The following is a 27,965-nucleotide window of genomic DNA, read 5'->3' on the forward strand; positions in this document are numbered from 1 at the left end:
CTAAAAAGGTTATGTCTATAGTTTTTTTTGTTACGACAAGGTTGTGATGAAAATCAGCTCTGAATGTAAGCATAACTTTTTGAATCAGCTGAATGATTTGTAAGAAAAGATTTGGTATCAGTAATAAAAAACTGTTTTTATCAAAATAATGCACCTATTACACAGTTGCTTAGACTATGGTACAAACCAATAAATTAACGTACGAATTGCTTGAACATGTACAATGACAACAAGATTTTTCTTTCAGTAGCCTTGCTTTCAAACTATAAAAATTTCTATCTTAAAAGCATTTTTCACAAAGTGTTAAAACTGTAGTACCCGTGGGTGGGTGTTTTGCAGATCGTCTAACATAGTTATTAAAAAAAAAAAAAAAAAAAAGATTTAAAAAACTTTGAAACAATTGTTTGGGAAGTTTTGTGGGATCAGACTCTCATCGCTGACTATCTCTACCTATAAAGTGTTATCACATAATTTAAGGTTTGGGATCATTTACTCAGTGAGTAAGAAATTCAAATGTCCCCGTTCGAAAAGCTTGTAGTTGTCTAATGGTACTAACATTACTGATTTTCCTCCCTCTATATTGCTATACTGACCTCAAACTTTTTCCTTAATATTGTTCTTTAGATAAAAACTCTTACGAACTATTTTTCTCTTTAAATATGAGATTAAACAACTTGGGTGTCCAGCACTGTTTTGAAAACTTTCACGCTTGTCGTTCAATAATATTGAACACTCGGTGTTATAAATATTTTAATCCTAAATCTTCAAAGTATCAACTACCAGCTTTACTACACTTTTGCATTTGTAAAGTTCTCACTTCATCCTATACCAACACGAGCTTTCATCTATCTCATCGATTCCCTCCAATAAGAATAAATTTAAAAAAATGTCGTACTCCAATCCAAAAATATTACATCCGTCATTTTGTCGAGGACGAAAATACCCTATCTTTTTTCTCTGCCATTTATTCAACCACACTCGTCCCACCGCAAGTCCTCCACAATTTTTTTTCTATTTTTACTTTTCTCTCAGTCTTTTAAAAGCAGAGAAAGGCGACGTTGATAACGCCTACAGCAGTGCACCAACTTTTCCATGCACTCAACGTATGTATACCCCACTATATACATATATGTACATGAGCTAACTCCAGGACGACCACACTAGTCAAGTAGGCGACGCATGCGCACATGAGAAAGCCTGAAAGCCTCGACTCCTACGCCCTTTCGTCATTCGCTTCCCTTTGCTTCACCCTCATCTCTGCCAACCCTTTCCTTTTTATCTCTCAATTTCCCCCTATACAGTTCTGAACGTTTCTCCTCTTACTGCAACCATAGTGCTCGTATAGTCTATTTCACTCTCGCATTTCTCTTCTTTCCTTTTCATGTTCTTTTTGTTTTAGGGGTTAAAACCAAACATCGTAAAATTTAGCCAGTCATCCCACTCCTTATTTTGTCCCGCATGGATGTTTATAAATTGTCATCATTACCCGTGGATTTGCCTACGGAAGGAAAATTGAATGACCTTTAGAAATCAATCAATCGAATCAACGATAAACCATCCTTTCTCTAACTTATCTTTCGGACTTGGATTTCAATTCCAATGGTTGCACGTACTTCGTACTATTCTAGATTATAGACTGCATTAAGGTAACACTTTTGTAAACTCGAAAAATAGAGATGTGCGGTTTTCTAACATTGATGTATTTTATGATGCATCAAGACAAAAAATTGTCTTTAAACCTACTAGTCTGTACATTCATTTTTGAACTACGTCTTGGAATCCTTGATGAGTTAAAATACACAATACGTACCGTAGTCTTACAATCAGATACACACATATTAATTATCAATTCCAGTTCACTTGAATACTGAATTATTGAACACTTCAATTATAGAATTGATGTTACTTAAATTGCTTCAACATCAATACTTTTATAACAAAAGTCCTCACTTTTTTTTACATAATTGCTTTGGCTGTACGAAACAAAATACCATCAATTGCAAACGACATTATTCCATCCACAACGCCTCTATGATTAAAAAGTTGACAATCGGTAAAATATTTTCAAAATGAAAATATCACCTACATTTTTGATATTTCTCACTGTTCCCTATTACTCACTCGAGTACTATTGCAATCAAATAAAATGAAAGTTCCTATAACGAAATTTGCAAAATCTCGATAGCACATCCAAACTAAATGGCTAAATTACAAGAAGGTATACGACCTACAAATGATACTCGTACAACAATCTCACCTAAACACCCACACAATGATCTATGATCCCTGCACTAACACACGAGCCTAGGAGTGGAATTGTTTTTCCTCATTGTCGTTTACGCATGTGAGTGCAAACCTTGTGTGCCACTTTTATCCATGAAAGGCACGTCAGCAACTTAAATACGGAGATTGTCAAAGATATGGAAGATAGACGATCTTGTACACGTATACGGTACGCGCAGCTACACATGGACGCGAATGCGCTTTCTGATAAGAGTTTCTCACCAAGCAGTCAAGAATATAACCAGTCGTGTATTGAGAGATAATTGCTTGTACACATTATATACACCAAGAAAAGAGCTAATTCGATAAAGATACACTCATGTAAAGACATTGTCCGATTCTGCTCTATTGTTCTCGTTGGTACAGTCAGTCTGTATATGAATACTAAAGGGGAAAACTTGATTCTATGCTCGCAGTACTGGACGCGTGTTTTAGAGAACAGAGAAATGGGTGCACGCACACGTACGTATAGATATATACACACACACGGGGAGAAAGAGAAACGAAGAGAGAAGAGGATTTAATTAAAGTTACTGCGCACCCGGGGGAATATCTCTCGAGTCCCGCTGTTATACTGCTCCGCTGTACCAATGCTACGCGCTACCGACTACTCCGGAAGGCTGTTGGAGTACATGGCTCGTATAGGTATACACAGGGGCACTGGGTGCGGATGGAGATTGAGAAACCTATCAGGCGTGCAACGGATACCAGTTTTAAATTGAGATTCTTGCAAGGACTTTTTATCGAATCCTTGATAGGCTTCCTTTCCCTTTTTGCTTTCAGATGTCACGCCAGCGATAGTTGAGAACGCATCGTGGTTGTGCCGCTATTAACGAGGTGTACGTTATCAAATGTTAATGACGTGTATAAAGTAGTTGCAATAGATGTGGAACGCATGTACAGAGAGTGTTGGAAACAAGGAGTTGGAATTCGCGTACACAATTCCCATTTTTATCTACTTTATGCCAACTATTTGAGGGAATAGAAGCGTAGAAAAGAGAAATAATAATTTTGACCAGGCTCTGATGCCGCACCACCATATGTAGGCTCAATAGTCGCGTACAACAATAGTACCCGCGCGCATGCGTCCATGCTCTGTTCTTCGGGAAATAAAAGCTATGTGGAGCCTTGATAACAAAATCAATAAGTCCTTTCAATCCTCTGCGAATGATTAATACGACGAGGAAGCATTTGTGTTTGCTGGCAGCAACGAGAGGGAAGCATTACAACGGATTGGTAAGCGTCGGGGAATCGTATGGAGAGTAGGAGCTGTGTAGAATACCGTTTAGGGCTTTCATTCTATTACCAGCGCAGTCTATCGTGACGATATCCCCCTGCGCTTGGGTATATATTTCGTTTTCGTTGCTCGTACACAATTCGACACTTTCTCTTGATTTCAATTACACGCTTCTCCTACGTGCAACCTACCGTATAATAAGTAACACAATTTTAAAAGCTATTAAAGATTGCTCTCTGTGCTGGTTTTTGGAGATATGGTTGCATATGTCCTTGCATCAAATCCATTATCTATGTTTCTCTTTGGGATATGAGAACTCGTATCTCTCTGGCAATCAACGATTTGACGCTTTTTGTGGCGAAAGGTCCTTTTTTTTTTGAAAATCGAAGTGAATTAGGTTTTGCATACTTTTACTTCATAGTCTATTAGTCTCCAATTAAATTGATTTTCATACTATCTTGTTTTTAGTACAGAGTAAATTTGATAAGTGGTAGGAAATAATATGTGCTTTACTTGGAATTTGAATCAAATCTAGAGAACAATGAAACTGTTTCCAAACGAAAAATCAAAATGGTACATTGTCCTGTGTACACGAAAAAAAAAAAAAAAAATTAAAACATCAATCACCGATCTCTAATCATCGATATCCCCAAACAAAAAAAAGCCATGTAAAATCATGACCGATGAGCTAATCCTCTGACCCCGTCCAACGACTCCCACATATATCCACGTTTATTCGCAGCTTAGAGAAAAAAAAAAAAAAAATTACGCAGTGATACATCATTTCACACGCGCATCTGTACAGATCTCAATAGTGTAATACACACTAGTAGCTGCTTTTCTCTCCCCAAACAAAAAGTCTTGGTACATAGAGACCGTAACAGGCAGTCTGCAGGAAATACGTGTGCGGCGCGAAAAGCGCAATAAAAGAGGCGTTGGCACGACCCTCCTTTCACCACTCGTTCCTTATTTTTTTCCTATTTCATGTTCCGTGTGCGCATAAAAACAGGAAGCTACAGAAAAAGAGAAGGAATTCTTTTCAAGGCAAAGGCGTCGTCACGAAATTCGGATGCGCGTGCAAACTCACTGCGCGGGGCTTAGATGGGGCTGTTGGCCCCCCTTTATGCGATGTGTGTAGCTACGCTGCTGTCGCTGCGGCTGCTTTGTCATGATGTATGCATGCGTGCATGTAGGATTATACACCGAGTGAACCAATGAGCGAATCGAATACGACTGCGACCGTGCGACGCTCTCGCGTATAGGTATGCATATTGTCCGCGCAATGTTACCGATGTACGTACAAACTCGATTCTACACCATATAGGTGTAATAACTTGGGTACGTTTCGAGTGCAATACAGATAATAAGTTGTCTTTTACTATTGTTGCCAATAATTTGTTAGTTGGCTCTGTCATGAATTGAGAAAATGAAACAAGTTTTTTATTCTATTTGGTCCATCTAATGGGTTAATCGAGAAATGTTTGACACGTGTTTTTGCTTTTTTCACACGTCGATGTTGAAGGGTGATAAAAGCTACGCATGACGATCAATCCTGATAAAACTAACAGCCTTCGTTACGTCATGCAACTCCACTTTTGATCTTTGATATACGATCTGTCATTGTCAATTTTTGTTCGTATGAAAAAAGAAAAGTCATGCGTCAATTATTATTTTTCGATAATCCCGCTGATTGACTTTGGCCTTTTATTCGTGCATGGACTGAACTTTCCGGAGAATTTTGTCTTCGTGGTTCATGGATGTAAGGCATATTATAGCCAAACGTCTGAGAGGGTTTTTATAGCCGATGGAGTGTCAGAACTCGAACGAGGGTTTTTTTGAATATACTTAGAAAATTTGGAAAATATACAGTAATCATAAGTATTTCTGATTCTGCAGTACATAATAAAATCAGACAATTCTTGTCAAAGTGCATTTTTTTATAGTTAACTATAATGTGACAACACATAATTTTATAGATCACTTCAAAATGCTTTGCATCATTTGTGAAAAAATACTCGCTTCTCCACAATAAATACCAACTTGCGAGTGTAAATTGAAAAATCTAAAAAGATTCACAGTTGGTTATCGGCAGATAAAAAGCGTGTATTCGTGTCAAGGTTCAGAAAAATCAAACAGTTATTTTGATGATCCATCCCACTGTCCAGATGTACGTGTATATATACGTGAAAAGGTAGACACGTGCATGTTGGTGTATGTTAGGCATCAGCATGTTCACACATACGTGATAACGCCAGCTTTGCAACCCACAAGCAGCTCATGCTCGTCTGACAATTCAGGTATACATGTATGGGCGTATGTAGTGCCGGTGCAGTTTGCAGAGTGTCTCTAGTCATTCGGAGAAGTCTACGTGACTAGGATCCAGCGTCGAATGGATAAAGACAGGGAAATGCATGTCTGTGTGCTGTAGTGGACGTTGGTGTGATATATGAAAATGGACGTGGTAGAGGAGGAGGAGAAGAGTGGAAATGACAGAGAAATACCGAGAGGAAGACTAGTTACACGCGCATAGGAATCGAGGAGGAGGAGGAGGAATTTACGTTGATGCTTTTGCGTGACGTGACAGATGAATCGATAGGGCGAACCAGAAATCCCGGGAATATGTTTTCCACTTGATTTTGAAATTTGATTTTTGGTCAGAAATTACATGAGTCTGTCGTAATGAATCATTTATACTTTTTCATTCAAAGGACTACTGCTCGTGAAAAAATAAAAATCATGAAATAGCTCTAGGACAGGAAAAAACAGAGTTATACAGAGTAATAATATATATCTAAAATCATTGATGGAATACTGTTACTTATATTTGGTGGGAACATCAAAGTTATGTAAGGTTGCTGGGTCTAACAACGAGAAACAATATAAGTGATGGTCAAACTTATTTTCTAGGTATCCACCCAACATTTTCTTCAGGATTAGTAAAAGTTTAAGTATCTGAAAATAGTATGAATATACGCCATCAATAATCTAATCTTTTGGATCACAAAAATTGTTAACCAGGTGAAATTTTAAGTGTTTGAGGACGGATTTGGGCAAAACTTTACAAAAATATGCTTCTTCATACCAGAGCATACAAATTCACACAATGTTTTAATTTTAACTTTTTGTTGTTCCAAAGGTCTGTCCACAAATTCTGATTTACCGATTGGACATTCATGGCTTTAACCAGGGTTGGATACGATGATTTGATGTTCTATGTGTGAAAATTGTTATTTTCTAATATTGTTAATATATCAAGGTCTGTTTGATGTAACTATTTAGATAAAAATCTTAAGTTGATGTAGTATACCAGCGTCTCAGTCTCTATTGAGATTTAAAGCCACCAAATACTACGAGTACCAGATGTTAATTCTCGCATGTATTTTTGTTCCTTGATACGTAAACTAAAAAATATCTCACCTCTAGAGTTTCATCTATTTAACTTCTATCAATGTTTACAATCGAGGTTATTGAAGCGATCGTCATATAGTTGGACCGGAAGAGTATTGGGGTCTGTTGCTGTGACTTCGTTCACATTTTGGCAGAAGGAAATACATTTCTAAGGTTTACAGATACCCATGTATCGAAGCTGAACAGCATTTGTGGTGAAGTTATACAAAGGTGATTCCTAAAAAATAATTAAAAGAAAGTCGGTGCCCAAAGCTTCTTGCCTTTAGATACGAAATTTAAAGTAAAACTCCAAATACAGGTGTGCAGTAAATTGAGCAGTTGTGCTTAACCACCAGAGAAAAGCCGCACGCCCACTTATCCTTTTCATGCGCCCGGCTTTCTAAAAGCCATAAAAAAATCACCTCTCTTGCGATTCGAGCCAGACAAGATTCAATAGGTTGAAAAAAAGAGGATTGGCACTTAGCTGGAAAATTTTCCGCGGAAATAAAATGTAGTCCTGTAAAAAAAAAAAAAAAAAAATTAAGAGGAAAATAAGCAGGAATCCGAGCAAAAGAGAGAGAGGGAATATGAGTGGGGGTGAGCAAATTACGGAGATAATGGGAGAAAGAGGCCGTCCCGTATAAATAGCTGAGTGTGCACGCGCGAAAGAAGGAGAGAGCCCGAGAGGGCATGAAGAATATAAAAAGTGAGTACATTGTACTTGTAGAAATAAAAAGAGTCGGGGAGTTGTGAAAGAGGAAGCGAAGGAATATAAAAAAAGAGGGTCGGTGATGAAGAAGAACAAAAAAGGAGCAGCTTTTCTGTGCGGGGGTCCGTCGCCAGCGCGCCACCAGAATAATTTTATGTGTTGTGAATACGTTGAAATCTTCAAAAAATTATGAGTCAGGGGAAGCTCAAATTTTTTAATGTATTGTTGCAATACTCGACTTTAAGTTCATGTTCTGTCGTACAATATAAATTATGTAAAATGTAAATCACTGTTTTTTACAATAACCTAATCATGAGGTGATGACGTATGCAAAATTAATGTCCAACTTAAGGGAGTTGTATTTTAGAACAGTGAAAATCTTTGTACTGCAATGAAAATTAACATTCAAACAGTAAAAATTTTCCATATCACCATTAATTACAGTAATTTTTAAAGAAAGGTTTCGATAGTTTTTATTTTATTTCTCTCAACTTTTTATTGTCCACAGCTTGGTGCAGCTAATGGATTTTGCCTAATGAGGAATTAAGGCAAACAAATAATCTCAACGATATCAACCATAAAAAAAAAAACTAATTAAAATCTTATAGCTTACATTATAGCCAATAAAGATATCGCCCTTTGACTAAAACTTTAATAACTCGTAAGTTAGCAATCAAATCGACCTCCACACTGTTAAATTAAACCTTTTTGTAAATACTTAATGTTTCGTTTTGTGCACACATTTTAAGTTTGGCCCATCAATAAACTTATGTTTTACGTTGATTTTTTTACGCTGTACGAATGTTCTCATAATATATTTTTACAGGGTAGAAATAAGTGTCTGAGAATATATAAGTCTGAAAGGTGTACTGTGGATAAACTTTGATCAGCTCATCTTGTGATTTTTTAAAAGATTTTTCGGTGTATACAGAGAAGGAGAGGGAGAAAGGATCTACCGAGTGAACTCGATCTCTGCTGCTGGTCCGGTCCTGGCTCACAGCTGGTGAACAAACACAGCATCTCCAAACTCTATCTGTGCATCCATATATTCACCTCCTTTCTTTCTGCCTCCTTCTCTCCCTCTTTTTTTTTTTTTTTGCCTTGAAAAACAGGCTACGCTCAGGCATGTATTTGTATATATAATACGCCGTACTACCATCATCACCACCACCCAAAAGAAAAATATGTAACTGCTTGACTCATACATATGTATACGTACAGACGCGTTCTTACTGTCTGCACCCCCGTCATCTTTTTCTCCCTGGTTAGCTCAACAATACACATGTTACATACGTGTACATGTAAGCTTTCGATGAAGTATGCTCGCTAGTACCATACAACTGCTTGAAAAGCGTGCGCGTTAGCAAGGGATGAATGCACAAAGTGTAGAATGACCTACGACAAACAACTATCAGTGATGTTGAAACCTAAAGTACGGCCGCCATCATGTGCACACTGTCACCATTGTGTTACTATCATTGTTTACTCAAAAAATTTTCTCTCCTTGGGAACACGTGAGATTATATAACGCAAAAAGAAGAATCCAACATAACGATTTTGGAAACTACGTGAACATAGTATGTTCAAGAGAGGCTGCATATCGTAGCTGTGACGAGTTTCTCTTTGCCATTCAATCAAAATGATTTCGTTTTTTAGTACTCTATTCGTTTGAACTAACTTAGACTGAGCTGATGATGACACAAAGATTTAACAGATAATGAGATACTTGTTTTTGCAGTACAAAGTTGGATGAAAAAAAATGTACATGTATTAAAAATAAATTTTTTTTATTTCTCTTCTTTTTTTTTTTGCATTCTAAATGGGGATTTGTTACATTGCTTGGAGTTAACAAACATTATCGTTAGTATTTCTTTCAATATTTCATAGTCTGTTGTACACGTTGTGCAGTTTTCGATGCTACATTTCCATAGACGAAACAAAAAAAAGAGAAAAAAAAAGAAAAAGAACCGAGACTCAGCTAGGATGCCAGTCACGTTTTAATTGAAAAACTTTAGAACAGATGCTCGCTCGCCCACTCGCTTGCTCGCTGGTTCGCTTGCCAGTGGGCTTATTCTGTGAAAGTTTGAATGCTCGAGTGTTTGCGGCAGAGCTAGAAAAATAATCAAGATGTTTACCAGCACTGTGTACAGCAGCTGAGCTTCCATGGGGACAACAATTATAGATTTTTTTTTGCTTATCTTTTATTTATTGCACCGGACGGATTTTAAGTTGGTTTGGAGATGAGCTGATGCTCTCAAGACTCTGTACTTCCAGAAAATTATTTTTGTTGTACTTTACTATGATAGCAGTACTACTATGTATGTTAAGTTTTTTTTTTAACTGTAAGAGCATTATTCTTGTATTCCTAAAAAGTACTAATATTTATAAGGAAATCACGTTCAGCGAAAGAGATAGTGAGCCATTAGAGTTGATTTTAGTTTCTTTTGGTCTACGTTGGACGTCTTATTTTCTAATCTCCCTCCCTTTAATTAATGGCCTCCCGAGTGCTTTCGGGATTGCGATTGCTCAGCCTCGTTAGTTTGTAACGGATTCGCTTTACCTAAAACTGAAATACGGTTTCTTGTGCAACTTTGCTTGTATACGTTGTGTCTCACTCCCAGATTAGGAGTATTCTGAAAAACAATTATGAAAAAACAAATGAATTACAATTGTAATTACAGTTGTTTTTCATTTTTCTCATCAATGCTATAGTACCTAAGTAATTTTTATGTTTCACCTTAACCTATATTTTCAATCAGAGAGAATGGAAAATGGTGTACAATTGTTATGGTATATAAAAGTGAGAATACTCACTATCGCCAGTAATTCGACACAATACATAGAAATTTATAGATTTCTTATGAAATAACTCCCTAAGAAATTCATTGTAAAGCCCTTAAATTATCTATCAAGCACAAAGACAATTATCTTTTAACACAAGACTGACGTCTAAATCATTACACATACATACTTTTGACAATAATAATTTTCCACAACTGTTTATATTATGCGTATTCTAATTTGCAATTTTTTTTCTCCGATGATGTCATGCACACACATAATATTATACAATTTCGCTAAAGCTTTGGTAATACCCACCATCGTTCTTTCGCATCCGAACCCTCATCATCTGGCGTATTTCTGGTCTCGTCAGAATGACAATAAGTCTACTACCATCGTATGAGCTACTTGTGGTACTCACCCATTCCAAGACATTCGTGCAAGCGTAGAATAGATATAAATATGCAGCACCATGTAGCAGCGCATCGAGTGGGGAGGTTAGTCTCTCCCTGGCAAAGGTTTATTTCTGACCTTTATGTCGCTCTATTCTTCCATCTATTGAATATGCATGTACATCATACATGCGCGTGTATGAATGTATGCATAAAAGAATGGCTATTACTATATTTTGGCGATGATTGATGGCTATGGATCTCTCGAGGTTTTACGCTGTATGCGCTACGAGGTCTCGATCAGACTGAATGTAAGCATGATGAGCTTCCTGCTCTGTGATACTAGTTGATACTGATTAATATCAATTCAGATTAACAGATAAATTTTACCGAAGATTTGTAATGTGTGCCATAATTCACAACTTTTTCATAAGTCAATTTCACCAAGTAGCATTTCTCAGTAAATGCAGTGCGCATGGACTACGCAACATGGCCAGAAGAAGATTGATTCCAACCCTATTTTATCATTTTATGTTCCTATCTTTATTCTCGTCTCAACCCGAAATGGTTCATCTTCATGGAGACCCTGTGGTACAGAAAACTATGTCTTAGAAAAAAAAAAAAAAAAAGAAACTCTCAACAAGACTAGTATCAAGCCGTTCAGTTAAATACTAAGAAAAAAACTCAAAGAAAGTTCTCCGAAAATATTAATCCCATCGGGGTTTTTAACTCTTAGTTCTATTCAAGCAGTGGTGAGTTGAAAAGAAGTTGATATTATGTCATGTCAATATAATCTCTTTTTAATTCAGTGAAATGCAAGTGACATCTAAAGATCACAAGACTTGGTGACGTATCGTGTTTACTTGGATCATACCAGGGACATAATCCAGAAAAATGATACATACAACACTTTACAAAGTGTTACTTATTGCCTATTTATTTGTGTTTATATAAATAGAGAAATTAGTCGATTGATGGCAAGTTACGTCGATTTTGTTATCTGGATAATCTCCTAGAGATTTAATTGTATCATGCGATTTATACATTGTAAAGTCGAAGTTATGTGATGTAACTGTGACCCCTTTTTAATGAGATTCTACGTAATTAATACCTTGGTGGAATAAACTCAAGTCACTTTATGATATAGCATTCAACTTTTAAGATACATCCAAACTTAATTTTTGTAACTCTCACAGTTCTTAAAGAATTCAAGATGAATTCTTTTTTTTTTTCAATCAAACTTAAAGTACCTAATACTTGATTCACCATTTCAGAAATATCAATTTACAAGAGCGTTAAATTTCCGCAAATCGAGAAAAAAACCTCAAGGCAGTCAGGATGCAATCACTACAACGAAAAATCGAAGATGGCAAAACGCGCGCGCACTCGTCTGTAGCTAGCAATGTTCGAGGAAATCTCGTTTATCAGTGCCACCACACCGTCCTCGCACGAACACTCCTATACACTCACGGGCGTGGACACGTACGAACAGGTCTCGTTATCGATTTTTCTCGATGTCGACAGAGCTGTATTAACGCCTCGACAGTGGCCTAGCCTTCTGTGCTTCCACGCCCTCTCTGCTTTTCCCTCCGTTAGCGAAGCGCGCGACCGGCAAGCACAAAGAGCCAACTTTGATGCTGGGCTTTATACTTTTCCCCGAGCTTTCAGTCTCTTAGGCAAGGCACATATGTGTATGTACATACGCCTTAGAGAGCTTTCCCTGCCTTTCTGGCCAGGTCGTCTTTGTCGCTGATGGCGTCGCCTTGCTCAGTTTTATGAAATATTGCGAGTCCCGTGTACACAAGTTACAGACACGTTTATTGCATAAAATCTGCAATAGTTTCTGACTCAGTTTTTTTGTTTTACTTTGTGGTTCATCTCAACCACTAGTTTAGAGTATTATTGTTTTCTTCATAAAATTTAAGAGAAACATCTGAGTCCAACATTTAAAAAAATTTTATGTTGGTGTCCAATGTGAACTAAACTGTTATGTGTTTGTAAGACATCAGTTAAACATTCTTATGATATCATATCATATCATATCTCTTTCAAAAAGTTGCTTGAAAATATTATTAATGAATCGGTTAAGCTAGTTTTCAAACTTATTCGTTTAATTGAAACTTTTCCAACAAATATGCATATGATCAATTTTGGTATCTTTTTAACAGATGTATTATATGGTGCGAACGTACGAACTATAATGACTAAACAAAAAACATTTTTGGTTGATACTTTGAAACACATTTGGATGCTAACCCTACGGAGCTTACTCAAAAACATGTATTAAGTAGAGAATTGTTTGGTGAGGATTTGAACTGCCGTTTTTAATTTGTAACGCTAATTTTTATTGTTAACTTCAAAAATTTGTGTTCACATATAGTTCGATGCATATTGTGAAAATTGTCTCGATAGTGAAAGTTGACTTCAACATTAGTTTTTGGACCAACCATATTCCAAAACTTGCATCGGTTAGCACATAACAATTATGTACTTTACAGTAGCAAAAAATCTATTTCTAACAATCATTTGACAATATTTATTGAATGTCTCACTCCAACGATGAGAAACATAAAAATTGATTGATGGAGAAAAAAAAACAGATAACACAAGGCACGATGGCCCAACACAAAGTCTTGACCTACACTGTTACTGATTAAGAATAAAAACTACCTCAACTTATGGAAATTAAAATTACCATTAAGGTATTTTCGTGTGCGCTGATAGGTCGATTTTTCTGGTTAGGGAATTTCAAATTCCACGCTTCACAAATTAATCCATGTAAGTAGACGATACGGAAACCAGCATAGGGTTAAGAGCAGCTGAAAGTTAAAAGTAAAGTGCCGTTAGAGCGGATCAAACAGTATGTATTCCTTTCGTTGCACGCGTATGAGTATGTGGACCACCACTTGGTTATGTAGGTATATAATGTCTCAGTATGTAAATCATATATTATACTTTTGAGCCAACACACCTGCACTCTCTTATTACTTTGGCACTTATTTCATACATCCACAAGGGTATCATTTTTTATTCCATATTCCTCTCAAAGAGCTTTGAGAAAGTGGAGTATCTGCATCTTTGTGATGCTTTTAAAAGTACATTCACCCCGTCATACGTCACCATCAAGGGCTTGACCTAATTACTTTGTATCGTCAAATCGCTTACGGAACCAGCAACCGAAACAGAAGGTGCTCGTTTGTTTGAAGTTTATTTTCCATCGATATCATTAATTAATTATGGAGAGTCTTCTTGAAGACTAAAACACAACGACTCTATCGTTAATCAAAGTTCATGACTCATTCTTTATGATTTTATAACTTTATCGAACATACAGTATAACAGATGATATAGAAGGCGTACGAAAAGTCTAAAACACGTCAAATTCAATCTCTTTGAGGTCTGCGGCTTCTTGTTAGCAACGCAATGAAAGCTGGAAAAAATTAATGGATAAAATGAATATACAATCATGTGTGAACGTCAGAAGAAAAGCCGTGTTGATTGTTTAACACTTAAACATTGAAAATCACAAGTGCACAATTATACACACGAACGGAATATTTCCTCTTTTTTTATCTAACTAAGTCAACTGGTCTTATCATTTTGGTTTTTTTCTAACAATTTGGTTACCTCAACTCTGTTTTTCATTTGAATTTAGAAATTGTCATCGTTAGTACTTTAATTTCTTATATCTTTGATGCATAAATCCAGATCTCATGACAATTGACCACAAGTGCTCATACGTTTTGTCGAGCAGTGATGTTTTCGAGGATGTTTTCTCGTGGTTTTAGATGTTCCAATCAACTGGAACATCAAGTTTTGGTATTCACGTTGTCCATATTTTTGATTAATCTTATTGATCAATTTATAATGACGAGAGTGACTATTATTTTATATGGCTTATTGGAGGCATAATTAAATGGCTATGAAAAATTACACGACAAAAATAGCTATCGTGATTGATAACATTATAACGATCCAGGATTGTGATAGAAATTCCTCTAATAAGTATCCTAAACGATGCCGAAAGGTTTGGCTTAAATATTCTAGTAGCAACAATATTAAGTTTACTATTTCCTGCATCTTATACGTATTTGAAAAAACCGTACATTTCTTTATCAGGATCACAAGTAAGGCTATACTTCATGGGTCGCACCATTCACTAGCTGAAGTTACACTTCAACTGGTATTACTTACAAGTAAAAACTGACAGGTAAAAATTGTATTCAATATTGATTAGGATGGTAGTTTTCGTCTCAAAAGTGCCATTGCTTCCAGAAAAACAGTATTTGGTACAGAAGTGCCATCCATCTGAGGCTACCTTACAAAATAGCCCCAGAAGCGATGGCACTTTTGTGACGAAAAGTACCATTTTCGTGAGTTGTTGAAGCAATTTTTAGCCCAACAAATATAATGTAGCAGTTTTGGTCCCTGAAACATACTTATACATTGGAGACGATAGTAATAAACATATAAGATCTGAGTACGTGTGGGTGCTTGCACTAGTGATATGCGCTATCAGGTACGAAAACTAATGTTTCGGGGCTAGGAATGGAGAAAAAGTATCTTATACGAATCAGTTACCGTAGTAAGTACTGGCGCATTATATATCCAACCAACATCCACGCGCATATCCATAAAGATGCGTATGCATGTGTGCGCGCCGAGCCGGACGGGGTCCAAACTCCCGAATTAGCGAGCTCGAAGCACCGATCTACTCGTTCCTCTGCCTCCCTACGGTCCCCCCAAACACGCATACCCACTTCACGACTTGGACAAGGCAAAGAGTGGTATATACACCGTATATATGTGATGTGCATGCTATGCATTTATGCAATGCTCTTCCGTGCACGCATACATACACATATGCCCACGTGCATCGATCCCTCATTCTCTCTTTCTCTCGCCCTGTCTCTCCAGATCTCCCCCTCTGTAGAACCAGTATTGCATAGAAGCAAGTGTACGTACAGGCATAGTCTTTGTGTATTCCGAGCTTACAATACGTATATATACACATACAGGCATCCACACAGAACCGCTGTATGCAGAACAGCAAAGTCAAAGCGGTGGCGTTGCCTGCTGCAGGGCACGAACGAATGTACGACGAGCACATATATACCAAACGAAAGGTCGACTCGATAAGCTCACTCGGCTCGGCTTGTTCGTTTGCATATGCATGTATGTACGCTCGTCGCTGCAACTGATGCACTGCTACGGCTTTAAAAAAAAAAAAAAAAAAAAAAAAAAAAAAAAAAAAAAAAACTATATGCATTGGGTGCGGCTCTGCGGGCAGGGTCTGGCTTTATCAATGTGCTCTCTAAATTTAAAACGGTGATAAACCATCGCTGTCCGACGCATTACGGGCATTCGTCGAGTTGATTGGGAAAATTATGGGATACGGCTGGCATGGGAATTAATAAGTACTTTAGGGAGAGTTTTTCACTGTACCTTTCATCCCTGCTAATTTGAGTGTATCAAGCTTGGATCTCGTTTATCCAGCCTTTGAAAATTTCACCGTGTTAGTTAGCTGTTTGATACTCGCTTGTTACACAAGGGAATAAAGATAGCGCTCAAAGTGTTCGTGTGATAAGTGAACCAGGCGAATTCATATCCCCATCATGTTTAATCTGTAATGTTGCGTAAAAAAAAAAAAAAAAAAAAAAAAAAAAAAAAACTGTGACAATGCGACTGCGAGGAAAATGTTTTTGATTATCAAAATTTTTGTGCAATATGGATCAGATAGATATTTAGTGTACATTCATAGATGTATTCACAAGAGTTGAATCTTTGACACGAAACAATTGCATTAAAATCCAATGACCTTATAACCTAAGATCTCAAATCTTATAATCCAATAACCCCATAACCTTGGAAACCCAGAGCCTTAATCCCCATAACCCTGTACAATTAGTGCCTTTGTAAACATAAACCTGGGCACAGATGGTTTCAAATCCATTATATTTATTCATGTGAATTTCTTCATTCATGCAAATAATGTGTTTGCCTTGAATTATGTTTTTACAGGCTCAATTGTGACAGGGTTACGGAAAAGGATTTGGACATTGTTTTGTTCTCAATTACTATATAGCGAAACTCATTAGTACGTTGTGCTAGTGGTGTTAGTCGCAGACAAATACGATTCATTCTTGTCTATTGCGAGCTTAATTATCAATACCCTACTCGAGTCAGTTAAGGTACTTGATTTGTCTAACAAAGTACACATGCAAAGACTAACTTATCTTGGCTATGTACGCTAATAAAGTAAATGATAATTAGAATAACTATTCCATATGGAGTAAACTTTTAAATTATGCATTATGCAAGCATGTGCACTACACATTTACACACGCATACGCATTTTAAACTTATGTTACAAACTTCACACATATTTGCATTTTCACTTAGAAAAAAAGAGAAAATTTTGCGATTTGGGAGGGGGGGGGGGTCAATTTCGCTCTCATAAGACACTCTCAGAAAGTCGTATCACCCCATTTTATCCCTGACAATGAATCGGCCCTTTATTCAGCATAGGGATAAAGTGTTGACTCCATCTTCCAGCGTAGCAATTACTCAGCACTTTTCGTGACGTTTTCCCGTGATAAAGTGTGTCACGAATTAATCGTTAAGTACGCCTTATGATGTTATACAATGCTCTACTTGGACTTCACTCCACTACAATTTCAAGATTGGCAATCACCCTAATTCACCATCAAATCAGTATATAAGTATTTTTTCACGATTTCGCGTGGTTAGTGCATTTTTCATTCATCAGAGAAGCTCCTGCCGAGAACCATCACTCGAGGGCTGCCTGTTTTCTAGCGAGCAGCGCGTGTGTTAGTCGTACCCTTTCTGCATATGCACACTATTCAACGAATTGCAAAGCATTTGCTATAAAAGCTACCACTGCAGGTTTACTGTAACGTAACACGCAAACATGCGCGCGTGTGTATATTATATGCGAGCGCGTGCGCGGTCACAGGATACATGGGAAATGCAATAGCTGTTATGGGCGTTATTGTTGTGTGCGTGCGTGTACACACACAGACAGACTATATACTCAGCTGCTCGTGTTAATGCCATGAGTGTATCACGAGAGCGCTTTGGTGAATTAAAATTCTGCCCTCGCAGACTGGTTGAAACTTGAGCACTTTATGTTGCGTGTAGTAAGGGTTTTCTCATTAATTGTCGTTCCGAACGAAAATCTCTTTGGAAATCCATGCGGGTGCTGTGGGCTTTTCCATCCAATTCTGTCAAAGTAAAAAATATGTGAGAGAAAATGTACGACATCCATACACATCCAATTCAATGGGTAATTGTGGTATCAATCAATTTAGGTTTCTATGTAATGTACATCTATTTTATAAAAATGAGTAGTCTTCTGAAGTAGATAGAAATGGTTTGGCTCTAGCTCGTGGAATATGTGATAACTAGTTAGGATTATTATTTAAAAAAAGAACCATTAGTTGTCAAGGTGACAAGCATTTTTAAAAAGATAAAAAAAATAAAACAGCTACAGGTTGGAGTGAAAAAAAAAAAAAAATTAAATAAAAAACAGTAGTGTTGAGTAGAAAATTATTTTATTGGAGAGAAATATATGTACGCAGATTGTTTGCCGAAAGATCCAAAGAAAATTGGATGCTAGAGATTGGCCGTCGAGATAGAGTAATATTGAGGGATAATAATAGTATCGGAGAAAAGTTCTTTCAAATCAATAAGTTTCCACTGGAATATGCAGAGAAACACAAGATTGCTTTGTGTGTACAGTTGAAGATAGAGTGGAGTTTTTTTGTTAATTTCGCATCATTTCTGCGTTATTTTTTTTTTTTTTTTGATACAGATTCTATTTATCACGAGTGCAGTATATACTATCTTTTCATATGAAATTATACACGCAAAACACTGTTCCGAAATGGGTTATGAACAAGAATTTTTTACCGCTTTTGGCTATTTTTTCCAAGAAAATTTATTTTGATTATAACTATACCACCAATAAACAATTATTTTATGCAAAAAAGCCCCGAGTCTTTTTGGATGGGTTAATAACGATAAAGTACCGCAAGATACATTGTACCCATACTTTTTGTACTTTTGTATGATATGTGCATACATTACTTTTGATAGGGGAGGGCAGGCTACCTCCACCCTTTATGTTTTAGATTATTAAGGAAAAATTATTGATAGTTGGATGATGTACAAATATAAACTGCAACGTTGAAAGCTTCAAGAATACACTTTGAAGTTGAAAAACATAATCAATGTAGAAGTTTTAATGTTTCGAAGAACCATCAGAGACTCGAGACTCTTTGAACGTACAGCTTGTCACAGCGGGGTGCAATTTTTTTTATGGTACAGTACACTTTTCTCTACACGAAAATTTATTGGTAGATATAATCGAAACTTCCTGCTGTTAATAATAATTTTGTTTATAGCTAAATCCAAAAGAAAAATATTTTTTCTACGTGTGTAATGCAGACGACTTTATAAAAGATATGACTGGACTAACGAGAAACGTTAACTGAATTACAATTTGAAAAAAATTTTTATGAGCGAAATTCGTGTTTTAATCTAGTCTCATCATTCTAAAATCACAGCTTACTGTAAACAGCATATCGATGAATTTATTTTCATCATTAAACAACACTCGGTAATATTCTGTCGCATATACAAACACATAAATTTTTTTTTAACAATACAATTTTATCCATGCATCCATTTTTTTTTCAAAAAATGTAATTTGAATTAATACATATTCCTCACGCAGCTTGGACTGAATACTTCTGAAAAATTAAAGTACAGAATATGTGTTTAATACTTATGAAAAATAATTTAAATTATTGGGCGATAGTACGGCATTATGTAACTTTATATTTTCTTTGGCGAGAAGAGACTCTCAGTAGCTTGAGTATATATCTTCAGCAATGATTACATCACCCAAAAACATTTTTAGTTGCGCACTGTAGGTACATGCGTATGCATATCCATACATATTAATTCACATCTTACTGCCATAGTGCTGTCCTGGACAACGTGCCCCAACATATATATTGCTAACGTCCCGTAAAGAGGTTAACAATACGAGAGCTCTCCGTACGCATAGAGGGTATGTATTATGTGCACGTGTCTGTACACGGGCCTCTCGCAAATTGCGGCATTACTCATATATGATGACGACCCATTCTCTGCGAACGTGTATTTGCACGCTCTTGTGCATAATATATACTGCAAACGCGAGAGCTGACCATGTGACATATGATTCGAGTCTTTCGGCAGGAGAGAAAAATCCAATGGCGTGCTCTTTGCACTCGTAGGTATACGAAATGAGACAGTGTATGATTTACGGGTTGGTCTCTCTCGGGGGTGCCAAATGAAAGTTGGACTTGGTTCGACCGAGGAGCTGAAAAATTTCCGTGTTTTGCGAGGTGTTTTGTTCGTCTCTGATTCACCTAAAATCGAAAATTAACGATATCACATGTATTTTATTTATCAAAAGTTTTTTACTTTCCTTTAAACTTATCTTTAAAAAGGTTTAGAATTACGCACGATATAAAATCAATTAATTGTAGTGTCTCGTTTACTTTCACGTACGTACTATTTATCTTGTCAGTTTATTCGTCCGCATATATACATATGTCCACTTTTATCTAGAAAAGAAAGGGATGAACATCATTTCTTCTTACTTTTTCTATCAGGGCTATTGGCATTCTCAGGAGGATCATGAAAAAAAAAAGTTAAAAAGACAACACTGTCTCTCTTAGAGCTATGCCAGTTTTCTATCATTAAAGCTCCGTTATTCTTTAATTTCGAGTGAATATTTTGTACTCTTATTTTCATATTGTAATTTTTGTATGCATTACTTTTCAGACGCTATTTCCTTGCCATAAACAAATGCCTACTGTTTCAAAATTTTTCTCTCTCTAGAAGAATAACTATGAATTGTGTCTGAAGTGAAATCATTTACGTAATGCTCGTACACGGTGAAAACACAATTTTTGCGGTCAGTTCTTTTGCGATTTCTAACTTTACACTTGATCTACTTCAGGAACTAATATTTAAGTGCTCGTGTACATATTTCAATAAATTAAACGATTGATTAAAATCCTACTTTGTAGTTATGTTAATTATTATTATTACCAACGAGGCATATACTACTAGATTATAACTTTATCTATTTTTTCTTACTGTAGAAAATTCTTTACTGTAACTTTTCATTGGACTCTTTTTTTCCTTAGTAAGTAATTTACCGACGAAGTACAAAGAGTAACTAACTTTTTGAATTTATTTTGAATGAAAAATAAAAATAGCTATTTTTTGCATACGTTGTTTTGTTTCATTTTTTCCGAACTCGGGCGTTTATGACGGTCGGGTGTGCCCTCGGTAGGAAACATAGTATTCGCCACATAAGCGCCATCGCTCTGCGGCTATCTTACGTCAAATAGCCCCAGAGACGATGACACTTATCCACCGAAAACTTCTATTTCCGCCCTCGGGTGGTTTTGGGAGGCTGGTACTTCCTCGGGCAAAAAAGTACTTTTCTGTCCTCCAGGTGCAAAGTAATCACAATTCTTTAAGCACATGAATTAATTTTTTTGTGATGTAGAAATAGTAAAATGAATAAAATGAGTGTCAATAGCTTTTTTCCCAACATTGTGTAGCTGATATGTGTTTTCCCTATTATTTTTGTGTGGAAAATTGAATTTCTCACATAAATTTGATGATAAGTATGCGGAAAACATTATTTTTACGTGTCTGACAAGCGATTTATGAACGATAAAAAATTTTCTTTTTTATTATCATTATTTTTTTTAATTAAAACAATTTTAAACAAGCAATAACTAGTGAAACATTAATACACATACAAAAATGTGAAATTTAATGAAATGAACTCGTAGGATCTGTCTTTCTATTTATTAAACTGCGGTTAATATAAATCAGTTAATTTTTAATGTAATGTAATCAGACAGTTCAACGAGCAGATTTGCTAACACACACTCACACAAGTGAAATATAACCGTTTGAGTTATTTAAAGCAACATAATAACTGTATAAAATCATATAATTCAAACTATCTAATAAATTTCGAAAAAAATTTTTTAAATTTTGATACAATTGATTTTGTTTATATTTTTTGAAAAATGGAATTGTTTTTTTTTCAGAACAATCACTTTACTTGTTTTTTGACAGTACTATTATACCGGGATCTATAGATCTTATGTTTATGATCCCAGAGTGTGGTCATCTGATTTTTCATTGCTTGTATAAATATTTCAACCACATCATCAAGCGTGACTAAACACTATTTCAACGACTTTATTCAAATGAATATTCACGCTAGTTATTGGAGCATAGGCGTAACTCAAATACTTGTACTTTCTAGATTGTACCACTAGTGAAAAAAAAAAAAATATATATAGCGGTACAAACCCAAAGTTTAAGCAAAAGTGTGAAAAGCACATTTACGAAAACGGATACACCGAGCGCAAGGTATTGCAAGAAAGCGTTTACGTGTGTATAGCAGCAGCAAAGCGAAGGCCTTGGAGAGGAGAAAAAACGAGAGAGTTGCCTATGTGTATGGCATGTGCACAGGACCTTACAAGTATAATATATACAATGGCCTCAGTACCTCCACACATATACGGCATATAATTTACTTTATAGGCATTGGGTATCGATCCTCATGAAAGTTTACGCATCGACAGTGGTTACAATAATGGTTGTCTCACCCAATGTAAACTATATGTTACGTTCTGTAGGTTTTTCATTACATTATTCTACTTTGATATTTATGCGCGTACCTACTTATTCGGATCATTCAAATATAGAACCTCCATAAGTTCCCACGGGAGTAAATAAAACACGACGAGTAATTATGTATGCTATAGTTAGGGTCTTAGTAGCCACAAATAGTTGAACACTTTTTTTGTAATATTGACAGAAAATAAACACTTCAGGAAACAATGTTTAGTAACGTCAAACTGCCTTTTTTAGCGAGTAAATCTGAAGGGTAAAGTTCTTGTACAAAATGAAAATTAAAATATTACAGTGAGATTGATTTCTACTGTGTTGAACGTAATATATCTGGTCAATTGTTTATTTAACCATGTTATAAAGATTTTCATGTTAGCTAAGGGCTTTCATGTATTTGTCGTTTTTGCTACTAAGACTTTAGTCCCCTTGAATTAAATAAATTTTAATATTTAATTTTTGTCTATGTGAAAGTACTTGAACAGTAATAATATACACATTGAATATTCAAAGAAATTATGTCAAAACGAGTACTTAACAAGTGACTGTTTGAGCAGCTCTTCAAGGTTCCACTTTCCTAAGAATTTACTTTTGAAATCAATTGTCGTACTTTTTTTTAGTTAACACAACTACGTAAATATATTATCAGCTTTTCGTTCTAGTATTCTCTTTATTTTTCAATGTTTACTATAACTATCATCTAACTATTTATTTCGAGATTTATTTTAAGTAAGTTTAAAGACAGGTATGATAAGCATATAATATTTAGTATAAAGAAATTGATTGACTGTTACAGTATAAATATTTAATATGCAAAGGGTACCGGGTGACTGAAATACAACCAAATGGATGAACTGTTATAGTGTAAGATTTAGTAAAACTTATGAGAAAAGGACTTGTTAGTAATTAACATCATATGTTAACTATTAACTTACGCATAATACGTATCCCACGTGGTGCCATCTGATGTGATGCAGGTTCAACGTTAATATGACATGTTAGCTATTATCTATTAACATGCCATCTGTGTCAATTAAAATTTAAAAAGTTACAAAGAACATGTAAACTTATTTTCTGTTAACATACTTGTACGTTGGTAGTAAACAAATCCTTCTCTCAGTGAAGGGTAGCTGCTTTACGTACTATTGAAACAGTATTAAAATTTAGGTACAATATCCCGCGAGGGACTTAAACATATTATAATTTTATTTATTAACATTACAACTTGACTAAATACATTATATTTTTCAAAAAACTTCTTTGTCAGTTGCAATGTGCTATATACATCGCAATACGCTTGAAAATACACAACACACCCGCAACATGTACACAAAAATTCTTTCGTTCCACCAATAAGAGCGTTTCACTTAGTCTTCATTCAAATGTTCGTACTTGTCATATACTAGATGAGAATACGTATGAATAATGAATGCCCATACGTGTGCGTGTATGCATGTGGAAAAAAATGGTAAATTCATATGAGAGTAAGGTTGGAAGCTGAAGTATTTTTCGTTGAAGCTGTGGTACGGTTTCCGGGTTTAAAGATGCTTTTCAGTACAGCCCGCCCTCGCTCGAGCCTCATAAATACACGAGCATTGCTGCTCCACTCTCTGTCCATCCTCCTCTTCTCTCATGGATGATAAGGGGTGCGTGCGCACGGACTGCGTGAATATTTATAAGTAGATTTCGAGAAAGTTTGGGTTACGGCCTTGTGTACGCTTTTGTTCATATACCTTTGATGGGCAGCAGGAACGTTTACCGCGTACGAATGTTGGTCTTTTGGATACGTCTGCTTTTGTGCTGATGTATTTTCCGTGGGGTAACAATGTGAGTGTTACCAACAATCGTTTTTGTGTCATGTTTTTCGGTTCGGTTTTTTTTGTTTGTTTATTTTTCAGAAGATCAAGTATCGTATAATTGTGTTATCCTTTACCTCTCTCGGGTATACTGTGAGCATTTTCAAGTTACTGTACTCCTTGGTACGGAACATAGACTGTAAATCATAAGATTAGCCCAAAAACCTTTTCGTTTTGATTTTTAAAAATTTTTTCTCGTGATTTACATACACCGATTATTTAAAATAGAGAGCAAATTGAAAATAAACTTACGGAAAAATTCCTTGAAAAAGAAAATCGTCAAAGTATATCAGATTGTCTTTACCTCCATATATAGACAGAAGTAAAAGTTTAGTTATAACGTTTTTTTTTCTCATCTTGGTAGTATAGCAAGAAGTAAGCTGTATGGGTAAAAAAATTATAATTATTGCATTTTTATTGCTCATATTTTTGGTATAATTACAACATTATACACATGCAACAACGAACAGACTTCGACTAATCTATGTTTTGCTTGTATATGTTTTTGTTAGTTTATAACTTACTGTAGTACTCATTTATAGCATCGATATTTTTTCTTCAGCTATAGTAACATATTTCACAGGGATTTTTCGTGATTATTTCAATTCAACTTGTATTTTTATTATCTTTGGTATTCGATACGGACGCAACGTATGTATCATTTATGATTATTTTCAGTTTGCACTAGCATTAGCATGCAGTCTCATATTTAAAGAAAGTAAGGAAATCGTAAAAGTCTTAGGTTTCGTTATTACTATAATGATTTTAGTATAATCAGAATATTAAAAAATACAAATGTGTGTGAAAATGTAACTGTTTTCAGTTATGTACAAGTTAATTACGATCTTAATGTGTAGAGTCACCAAAGTACAAACAATATAAATCTAACCAAAAAAAACTTTTATCTAGAAAAATTAGTCTTACGTCTGCAATCTTTCACCACCATAATGGATTTTTTATCGTTTAAATGAAAACCAAGCCAACTAAGATATTAAAAGATAAAGTTTGTTTGATAACAATTGTCACATATTTCAAACATTAATCCCAGTACTACTTTCTATTTGCAGTAGATTAAATTAGCGATCGCAAGTAGCAAAGGATTATTTAGTGAGTCAAGACCAGCTATACTAAAAAATGATAAATATTGTATACTTTAGAGGGTACATATCAGTAATAAATTTATAAAATTTGCGAAAGAAAATTTTTATTTTTTAATTTTTTTTTCTGTATTTGTGACTCTACCGAAAATTTTTACTGCACACTTGGACATTGTCAATAGCCTTGTTATACAGAAAAGACTCATTAGTATCACCGCTATAAAATGTATCATTATAATAATCGAATCATTTAGTAACTATGTTGTTCTCGAAAAATAAGGGAAAATCATTAGCCACTACATTGATGATGTCAAAAACAAGTTCAACAACCGATTATCCAATTAAGCAATAAAAAAACCTACTTGTTACATTCTTCGAAGTGAATTGTTTTTCAAGAAAACTTTGAAACACTTGGTATGAATGTAAACCATTATTATGATATTGAAACACACTTGCACGTATTTTAACCGAGAAGTATCGGCATATTCCTCCTCAATCTAACCTAACTTACAAAAACCTACCACAAAAACAGTTTCAATGATGTGACTATAAGCCCAAAAAAAAAAAAAAAAAAAAAAATTATAATCTTACCTACCGAACAAAGCCCATACTCGAAAAAGCAAACCCAAGAAAACAAGCAAGCAAGCAACGGCATAAAAGCGAGCGTGATTGTTTTTCTGTGCTTCTCCGCAGAGTCCCGCGGCACTGCCGTAGAGCCAAGGGGCGGTTGCTCTGAGCCGGGGGGCAGGCGAACCCTCAGGACAGAAAAAGCGAAAGCATGAGGGAGCGAACCCCCTCTGCGGACGACACCCCGAAGAGGGCCCCGCCAGCTCCACCTGGAGGTGAGTCTCCTTCTCTCTCTCTCTCTCTCTCTCTCTCTTTCTCTTACACACGAGACATACGCTTTTACGCACGCACGCATTTTTATTATATATATACATATATAAATATATCACTGCACACGCACATATGCTCGACTGTATCCCTTTAAAAGCCCTTTCATGTTGCCTTCTGATGCTATATAACCCATCCTCCGCCTCTTTCTTTCATTCTTTTACGTACGTAAATGTACGCATACGGTGAGCTTCGGGACCCCTACACTTTTATTAAGTTACTGCTGCTAAATGGTACCTTCTCGATTTTTTTTTTTCTCATCTATCCTTTCTAAATGCGTTTGATACGCGTCAGCGACAATGCATGTAATGATACGCGCGAAAAAATTAGACTTTTTAGCAACGCCGTAAGGTTGAATGACTCTATTATCAAGTCACATCTCTACCAATCAAGATAATACTACTCGCATAACAATGATAAAAGTCGTGTAGTTCGGAACTTTTTTTGCTAAGTTATTTGATAAAATAAATTATACTTGCGTCAATGTTACAGTATTTTTATTTTGAAATTCATAACTCTGCAGAGAGAAAAAGAATTATTAAAATTACTGTGCTAGAATGGTAAACTGGTATACATAATATATGCCATTGTCTAGAAACTTTTGGTAACCTAATTATTACTACACTAGAAAGTAATTTCTACTGTATTGACGGTAAAACTCAACAATAAAAATTACCTTTCATACTAGGAACAATTATTGTAAAAACAGAAAAAAGCCCTGTGGAATCAGGAACATACTAAATTGTCATTTCAGCACAGAAACTATTGTATAATTTTTTTTTCTTGGTGAAAAATATTGACAAGAAGAATAGGGCTTGATAACGTATAATATATCATTAATAGACATTAAAATTGAAGAATAGAAAGACTAGAAAACTCCACATTGCTGCTTAACCTTGCTTGATGACGAAAAAAATAAACATGCAATAATTCATGCATGATCCAACATCTGTTGAAACTTCTTTCCCGATACTTATTTTTCTTTGATTAGAAATCCAATTATTATTTTTGTTAATTTTGCACACCACGTAATTATTTACACCAAAAAATATCCAACAATTTATTAAAAATTATTAGTTACACTTAAATTTAAATTAAAACAAAAAATATGTGTCTACGTTACTTAGCTATTTTTATGCATTTCGTATTGGGGTAGAGATAGTGGGGCAGAATTAGTTTTTCGGGCAAGGAAATTATGATTAGCTCCAAAAAAATTTGATCGCTAGCTTTCACCTATTGCATCAATTTGTACTAAGATTGGACAAAAAAAAATGTCAGCCAAAGCCTAAAAAAAAGGCCAAAATGACCAAAACATGTTTTTATCGTCTAGAAGAAAATCAAAGAATCGCACAAAAAAATTGTTGTATCAAAAAGATGTACAATTTTAAGACGAACAAGATGAGCCACGTTCGATTCAAATCGGTTCAGCCGTTTTCTCGCAAATTGCAAAAGACCGCCATTTTGAGCCATTTTTTCGAAATTCAATAACTCGTGTTCTATACAATATGAAGAGATAAAATTTTAACACAAGGTAGATATTATAGCCTTTAACACACAAACATTTCGGCTCGATCGGTTTTAAACTTTTCG

The 27,965-nt window shown here is 35.5% G+C and overlaps 1 protein-coding gene across 2 annotated transcripts in view; it reads left to right on the forward strand.

Moving 5' to 3' along the window:
• The window catches only part of LOC106642024 (uncharacterized), a 120,931-nt gene that overhangs the window by 30,615 nt on the left and 62,351 nt on the right, over positions 1-27,965 (forward strand). The window contains exon 2 of one of the 2 annotated variants that reach the window (XM_014356651.2): positions 26,175-26,323. The exons of the other annotated variant lie outside the window; for it this stretch is intronic. Within the exon in view, the coding sequence (XP_014212137.2) occupies positions 26,260-26,323 (64 nt within the window). The 5' untranslated portion in view covers positions 26,175-26,259. The remainder of the gene's footprint in view (positions 1-26,174; positions 26,324-27,965) is intronic. 2 annotated transcript variants of the gene reach the window in all.

The sequence above is a fragment of the Copidosoma floridanum genome, unplaced genomic scaffold (genome assembly GCF_036245765.1).
Source record: "Copidosoma floridanum isolate Cflo_tuat_1 unplaced genomic scaffold, Cflo_Japanese_pri ptg000020l, whole genome shotgun sequence".
Lineage (NCBI taxonomy): Eukaryota > Metazoa > Arthropoda > Insecta > Hymenoptera > Encyrtidae > Copidosoma > Copidosoma floridanum.